Source organism: Acanthisitta chloris, unplaced genomic scaffold (genome assembly GCF_000695815.1).
Source record: "Acanthisitta chloris isolate BGI_N310 unplaced genomic scaffold, ASM69581v1 scaffold2082, whole genome shotgun sequence".
NCBI classification, from domain to species: domain Eukaryota; kingdom Metazoa; phylum Chordata; class Aves; order Passeriformes; family Acanthisittidae; genus Acanthisitta; species Acanthisitta chloris.
Window position 1 is genome coordinate 95,052 of NW_008662036.1, and position 8,268 is coordinate 103,319.

The window sequence follows — 8,268 nt, forward strand, 5'->3', positions numbered from 1 at the left end:
AATAGATGTACTGTGTTTGCTTGAAACAGTTTTATGCAGTTGAGTGCAATCATGACCATCACATCTGTCTCAGTTAAGGACCTTACCTCCTTCATGAAAAGATATAAAGAATGTCAGGAAGGATTTGAATTGTAGCTAAAGATAGTAAAATAAAGGAAAATAAGTTTTTCCTGTATGAAATAAAGGATGCTTGTGAGGATATTGGCATACTTGCATATATATTTCATGATCATCATCAAATAATATAGGAGGCAGTTCAGAAGGCAGAGTGCAAAAAAGAGAAACTAAACTGTTCTTTGCCTCATAGATAAATTAGTGACAAATATGGGGTTATTCAAAGAGGATTGGTTAAGCAAAAAGACACTAGCAAAATTCAGTGAGTCCTCAAGTATAAACTGGAAACAGAAAAATATCAGTGTCTCATTGAAATGTGAGATAAATGGCTAATGAAGACTTAGCTCCATTCCAGGTGTTCTTAAAAAAACAAACTGCAATGCTGACACTGTGGGTGAATAAAGTATGCTCAAAAAATAAATCTTACAGGAAGGGCAATCATACTTGTCTACTCTGCTAGAATTTCTTTGGCATATCCACAGAAATGTGCATAAAGAAAAAATGAAAAATAAACTCACTCAAAACTTGGAAGCAAATCCTGTCAGCAAAGGGTATAGAGTGATTCTTACATATCAGAGTGATCTTCCCAGCACATCCCTGATGTTGGCATGAACATGACACTGTGCCACTGCCTGTGGCTGTTTTGCAGGTAGAGTAATGTTCTAGCTCTAGAAATTGGGCTAGTTAAAGAACTACTGACAATATCTCTATGTGCTTTTCTTGGATATAAAACACTGAGGTCATCTCTGTGGAGTCCAAGGATGTGGTTTTGTTTGTTTTTTCCTTGACCACAATGCCATTTTAAGAGTTCCTTTTACCCTATTTCCTTTGTTGCTGGCCACCTCAACTGCTTCTTGGGCCACATGTGAACCAGGTTGTGAACTGATATGAAATCAGAATAACCCTTTTTCTTTAGATTTGCAGCATTGCTAAAGGCTCTATGAAGCCCATCTCCCTGAGACCCTTGGACAGCACCTGCAATCATACTTCAGACTGCTGCATTTACCTCAAAACTTCTTGATAGGAAGGAAACTTCTCTATTTCTTGTGTAAACAAGGAAGTAAAGTACACAGATTTGACTGACCCTTGGTCATAAAGTAAATCTGTGGCAGACCAAAGAAGTGACCAAAGCTTTCCATCACTTTATCACAGTACCATAATCACTGGATTCTTGAGAGTAGTTTCTTATATATATAAACTTACACATAAATTGGATATAAACAATTCTGTGTTGAGAGCTTTGGTGCCTCTAGTGACTAAGTAAGGGCCAGTATTTCTTGCAGAAGCAGAAAGAGCTCAGACTGCTCTCCTCTAGGTCCTTGTTGCTAACATCATCTCAGATGAGCTTGTTCCACTGTTTGCAATACAGGATGCTAAGCCAGGTTAAAAAAAAAAAAAAAAGAAGAAGAAGAAAAAACTGCTGGGAGGATGATGATCACTTCTTCAGAACTACTCACTGCAAAGCCCCACAAGGAATGAGAGTAGCACAGTCAGGGAGGCAGGATGGAATCAGGATTGAGCCATGGAGGATGGAGAAGGACATGGGATGCTTAGGCCAACGCTGCTGTTGAATGAAATGCTGCTGATCCAAGCTCTTGTAATTGTTTGTACCTTCCTCCTGGAAGAGAGGAACTCTTCCAGAAATCCAGGAGTACTCTGACAACTTTCTTGTCTCTTGAAAAAAATTCCTCTTAATTTCCAAATGTGTAAGAATCAGATGTGAAGTTTTAGCACTAACTGGGAAAGTGCATGTAAAGGTGGCACATGTGGTGCTTAAACTCTGAATAGTGATTGGATTAGTCTTGGCTGTTAACTAGTCATTCAATTGACAATGACTATCGTTTCCTGTTGGAGATCTCCCCTTTTAAGAAACACACCAGGAATGCATTCAGGTTGTGAATGCACAACCTGAATAGTCCTTCACCTTAAGCTCTGAATTTCTGCTTCAGTTTTACCTTGGCTTTACACTAATTATATAGATATTCAGGCCTGTTTCTATCAAGTTCAGTGCAAACAAAATTCCCTCTATCCTTGAATGCAGAGTACCAGAAGGGATTAACAACCATTTTCAAGTCATGATTGAAAAATATGCCATCCACAAAGGGATCTAAACAAAGGACACCACAGTGACTGTGTTTATTACTAGAGTCCACTAAATCACTATGCCTGAGTTCATTAAAGACCTCATTAAATCCCAATCATGGCTTCAGCATCTGGAACAATAGTAGGTAATCCTCATGGCTCAACACAAATAAAATCACTGCTATTTCAAGTAAGCACAAAACTACAAGACCCCCAAAATATGTAGTTGGATTCACTAAGCAGGTAGGTAAAAATTACTAAATGATCTTGCAGAGATCAGGATTATTTGAGTGCTTATAACCTTTTTGCTGAGTGGACATCAGATATTCTTTCTGTGTTTGCAGACATGAATGGGACAGCCATTGAAAATTTTGCCTGTGTCATTTTTAATGTTTCCTTCATGAACTGCACCTGGCATGTGAGCAGGACTGCTACAAGAGATACCCAATATTTCCTGTACTGGCAGCCCTCAGAGTAAGTAGGGCTGCTGGAATCTAGGGAATTTTGATTTCTAGTCTGACACATGACTGTCAATATTTAACTGCTACAATATTTCATGTCAAGAGAAGAAGACATCACTGGATGCCAGGATTACATCAAAGATGATTCTGGAAGACACACAGGATGTCGATTCCAAAATGTGACAATAGCACAGAATGATGCTTATTTCCTGGTAAATGGGTCTAGAAGTGGACAAAACATTGAGTCATATGAGAAGTGGATTATGCTACATGAAATTGGTAAAGTTTATTAATTATTTTTTTTTATTTCCAGTTTTATCCTAAGGCAATGAGGAATTCATCCCTGGAAAAAAAGGAGACTTTTTTGAATACTACTTCTCATAACAGGCTGGGTTTTTCCCTTTTTCGCCAGCCTTGATGTCTGAAAAGTCTAAAGTATAAGAAGGAAAAAAACTAATGAATACAGAGACAATCTGGAATCATAGGTTGGAGAATCATGAATATTTCAGTCAAATATTTATTCTCTGAAAGGAAGGTGTCATCTTTTGAGATTCACTAGCTAAGGCTGCCTGAGTGGGACTATCTAGATGTTGGTCTTATATCATTGTCTGGTAATTCTGTTCATTCACATAATTAAAAAAAGCCAATTATTTTAACACTGTGAGCAAATACTTTCTTTTTTTTTCTTAATGGAAGAATGTTGTTAATTAATAATAATTCTGTTTAATAAGAACAAAGTATTAAAAAAAATCCCCAGCAAACCAACAAGAATAAAAATCCCACAACTAAAACTACAGAAAAACAAACCTGCATGTATCATATGCTGAATTAGGAAAAATCTAAAAAATGGCTTGTGTTTTTTCAATTTTACTTTTTGTTGCAGCTGATTCTCCAAGCTCCACAACTGGAGTGTTAAATCAGAGAGTCCTGCTTCAGAATATGGGGAGAATATAATAATTCTGCTATTGCTGCACTACATATTTTTAGACCAGTTGCTTGAACCTCTGCCTAGATTGGTAAAAAGACAGAGTGAAGAGAGCGATTATTAATCAATAACATCTTTGATTATATTATTGTAGAAAAATTCACCCCTCCACTAAATGTCACTGTGAACTGTACAGAAGCTTCTCACAGTTGTAATATTTGGTGGAAACCACCTCGCACAAGTTATAAGAAAAGAAGTAGTTGTTTCAAATATGACATTGTCATAGAAAAAAAGGTAAGAACAATTATGACTTCTAATAGTATTTTTTATGTCTGTATTTCCACTACTTACTACCTATATGCTATATACTACCATATAGCCTGTTCTCTTCCCCTGCTTAACTAATCTCTCCTTTTTTACCTATGGTATCCCTCACAAAGCTGTCACAACTGGATGTAAGGGGTAGTAACACAACATCTGTCCATTGTAGACTTTTATTCAGTTCTGTGTCCTTTGCTTTTTAACTGAAAGGAGTTTTCCAGGTCTTAAATGGTTGTTATTATACATTTCAGTAACTGGAAGTATCTTGAAGGCTTGGATGAATATGGAAGCATTATTATATCCTTCAAAGACAAAGCTCAAAGTATTTGCAGAGATATTGGTGACTTTCTTGTTCCAACAGTAAAAGAAGTTTTTAAAAAATAAAACACAGCTAAATTAAATGTTTTAGAATGCAAATGTTGCACAGGCAAAACAAATGGAAAGGAAAAAAATTGAGTTCGCTAGTAAATTATAGATCCTTTATTTTAAAGGATTTTAATTTGGTGATCAACCTGAGCCTTTTCTGTTTAGTGCTTTAATACTTGGTTCTTCAATCAAATTTAAATGGTACAATATTTCAAAGCACCAGTAGTAAGGAGAAAACATTTAGTGGAAGAACAGCTGAACTTTGCAGTGTTTAAAAGAAGGTCTTTAAAATATTATATACGCATTTTTCCCCCCTGAATATCAAGTATTCATGAGAAAGGACACTTTATCATATAGTAACAAAAGCAATAATCTGAAAAATTAAAGTTTTCTCTTGTTGCTAGGCTGATCCTGAGAAAATCACCAAAATCACATCTGAAACAGTAAGTCTGTATCCATCTAATATTTATGCTTCATTGAAATTCTTCTATATATCAGAGCATCCTCCAGCCAAACTGATTTGGTTTCACATTACCAGTTTTTGTCTACTAGATATGCCCTTTATTGATAAGTTTCCTAAATTTAAAGTTTTAAACTGCTGTTTATAAAGCATGGTACAAAACCAGCTGCACACGTGTAACTTGATATTAATTCACAAAGTCTTCCATTTTCCATTTCATTTTATACTTTCTAGCAAATTCATATATATGTATAAATATGCATCATAATTCTATGTAACAAACACACAAAATGTGGAGACACTGTGGTCTCTGGAAGGAGTTGAGATGGAGGAGACATCACCAGATGAAAATAGCACCAGACAGATTAGGCCACTATAAAGAAGGAAGGAAAAAAGATCAAGTTTTCACTTCTATATAATCTGACTGCGGTTTTGAAAACATCCACATTAAGAGAATGCCAGATATTTAAATATTTTTCCCTAAAGTCCCATTGCTTTGCAGAAGCTTAGGAGCCAGGGAAGCATTCAGTAAATTTCATCATCATCTTGCTAATAACAAAAAAGTTCAAACAAAAGAAATTAGGATGAAATAATCTAATTTATTAAGGGATATTTTTGTCTTTCACTCTAGTCTGCCCACAGATATATATGTTACATTTTCTCTTAGCAATTTAAAAATAATACAAAATTCTCAGTAAAGTTTGTTTGCATTTAGAGAAGAATCATTGGGGAAAATTCCTTCCTATATGAGAGTTTCAACACAGAAAAAAAGTACAGCATCAAAATCAGAGCAGCTGACAAGGGCTTTTGTTTAATGAGCCCAAGCTGGGGAGAGTGGAGCACACCTGTGGAGTTTGGTAAGAATAAAAATCGCCTTTTTTGACCAAGTTTTCCCTCAGTTATTACTTGTCTGCCTCAATTACTACTTCTTCCTTACAGATGGAAACACTGATAACTGTACATTCATTTGCCAGGACGAGAGAGGCAAAGAATTGATGTCTCTTAATGTAAGGGAGGTCTCCAAGCATTCTGGTGCCAGTGCTTCTTGCAAGGGGATAGTGAATAAAGCAGACTTTCTTGAGGTCTGTTGCCAGACCTTTTCCTCTTCTATCTCTACTCCTGGCTTTATAAACTCCTTTTTCCCCCTGTTACTGTCTGCCAACTTGAATTTTTAAGTACTCTTAGGGCCCAGTTCCTCAGGTCTCAGGTTATCATAGACAGTCCATATACTGTCAGCCATCCCTGTTCCTTTGCATGCTACAGGATAACGAGGTGCTAAGCTAAAGAAGTTGTCACTTCATACAGTGTTTGTCAGTCTCATACAAAGCACATTGCACATAGCTGTGCAATCATTCCTGTTCTGTGGGGCTAACCAACACTTTGATGATTGCTTCACTTTCAGGAAAACAACAATTTACATCTACTTCACCATTTATGTTCTTTCTGATACCGATGCTGGCAGCAAGTCTTACAGTTTTACTCTGCACAGTGTAAGCCTTATTTCTTTTATTCTATAGTTGAAATAATACCTCTTCCCCCAGCAGCAAATTTCTGGCTTCTTTTTAAAGGAGACGAGGGAGGGGGAAAATCAACATTGAACTATACTAGGAATCACAACCTCCTGGATGTTCCTCAAGTGGGCTCTATATTCTGATTCCCAATATTTTTATCCCCTTGATTATTATTACACAGTGGTTTCCAATATTGGGACAAGGCCTTATATCAATGCCACTTTCCTGCCATCAGACCCTACAATGTAGATGTGTGGTACATGAACTCTTTGTTAGGAGCTCTAGTGACAGGACAAGGACTAACAGGTACAAATTGAAAGATGGAAATTTAGATTAGATATTAGGAAAAAATTTTTTACTGTGAGGGTGGTGAGACACTGGAACAGGTTGCTCAGAGAGGTAAGAGATGCCACAGCCCTGGCAGTGTTCAAAGCCAGGTTGGATAAAGCCTTGAGCGACCTGCTCCAGTGGGAGGTGTCCCTGACCATGGCAGGTGGGGTTAGGACTAAATGATCTCTAAGGTCCATTCCAACCCCTTAACATGCCATGATACCATGACACATACTATAATACATGAAATTGTTTCCAGGTTTTGATGACATTTCCATTTCATGTAACATTTCCCTTTCATATACTTAAAAAAGCCACTTCCTACAAGGCTCTAATAAGTCATAAAATAAATTATTGCCATACAAATTCTGAGCAATGAGATTATAAGATTGTGTTCAGCCTATGTAATTTTTAGCTTTTGACTTAAAAGAATAATACTTTTGTGTTAGAGAAATTAAATAGTACCTCAGAGGCAATATTATATAGTATGTGTTCATATGTTTGCATACTAAGTCTTTTCTTCATCAACTCTTTTTGTCACTGTAGAAGTGTTTATTTGAAAAAAACATCTGCTGCAGTACCACATCCAAGAAACCCCTTCTGTGAGACATATCCAGTGGATTTCCTGGTATGTTTTCTGTCCATTTGCCTGAAATTTAAGAATTTAGGCCCTTTTCAGTCTCAAAGGTATGACCTAAGTGTCAGAAAGATGCACACAAGAAAAATTTAATTTTCTTTCTTATTCTAGCTCTTGGGGTATGAAAAGGAAAGGTCCATATCCAAATAATTCTTCTGGTTTACCTTTTCCATTATGAAATGGTTGCCATCTGTCTATCTGGAACATTGGAGAAAATACAGTTTCACCCTGCTCTCCCTATAAGCCATATGCTATCACTAGAATAGTGCTGAGCATCTCAGCACAGTAACAATGCAGAATCAGACAGGGAAAGAATAGACAAAGAAATCTACAATAGTTTTGCCGTAGCAGATGTTGAGACCCATGTTAGTATTTGGCAATGATGCTAAAGGAGGAAATGTTTCTAGGGTATAGTAAGTAAGAAAGTAAAGAAGAGAGGGACTAACATGTGATAGGCTGGAACAACTTGTGAGAAGGAACAAACAGACAAACACTGCAGGATCTGCCCGTCTACTCTCTGTTCCTTGATCACGTTAGCTTTTCCATGTTTTAAAAGTTGATTTTTCTGGCTTTTGAGTTGAAAAGTCTCTTGTTCCTGTCTGGGGAGCTTGTCATGGAGGAAAGACCTAGACATGTCTACTTCAGTCTTCTCATTGACAGAGTCCTACTACAGCTTCTTTATAACAAATAACAATTCCTTGAATGACAGAAGATTCATAAATTGTAAACTTCTAGCTAATCTCATGCATGAAACACTAACAAAATGTTTTATTCTTCCTTTAATAGACAGAATACAAATCAATAAACCATGAAACTGAAGAAACAATAAATATTGAAGAAGTGATGTAATGGAACACAAGTGAAATGAGGAACTTTATTTTTTTACAGCATATACATCTTGTTGGTAGAAATTAACAGGTTTTTCATATTCTCATGCAAGGAAAGAGAATAGCATTGCCTGTAGAGACAATTCCACAAGAGACTATCTTTAAAATACTCTTTGTATTTGATTGCATTTTCCATAAATTGTTTGCTTGGAGCATTTTTGTTTCTTCTTATGA

The 8,268-nt window shown here is 36.4% G+C and overlaps 1 protein-coding gene across 1 annotated transcript; it reads left to right on the forward strand.

Moving 5' to 3' along the window:
* The first annotated feature begins 1,636 nt into the window (after nucleotides 1–1,636).
* On the forward strand, nucleotides 1,637–8,056 carry LOC103798186 (granulocyte-macrophage colony-stimulating factor receptor subunit alpha-like). The gene is made up of 6 exons (XM_009070435.1): nucleotides 1,637–1,721; nucleotides 2,541–2,670; nucleotides 2,761–2,936; nucleotides 3,737–3,876; nucleotides 4,674–4,712; nucleotides 7,994–8,056. Exons 1-6 carry the CDS (start codon nucleotides 1,637–1,639, stop codon nucleotides 8,054–8,056), a joined length of 633 nt encoding a protein of 210 aa, XP_009068683.1.
* The last annotated feature ends 212 nt before the right edge of the window (nucleotides 8,057–8,268 follow it).

Coding starts and splice junctions, on each gene's coding strand:
- LOC103798186 (XM_009070435.1), top strand. CDS start 1,637: ATGGAGGATGGAGAAGGACATGGGATGCTTAGGCCAACGCTGCTGTTG. Junction 3,877..4,673: donor ACATTGTCATAGAAAAAAAG/GTAAGAACAATT, acceptor TCTTGTTGCTAG/GCTGATCCTGAGAAAATCAC. Junction 4,713..7,993: donor CCAAAATCACATCTGAAACA/GTAAGTCTGTAT, acceptor TTCCTTTAATAG/ACAGAATACAAATCAATAAA.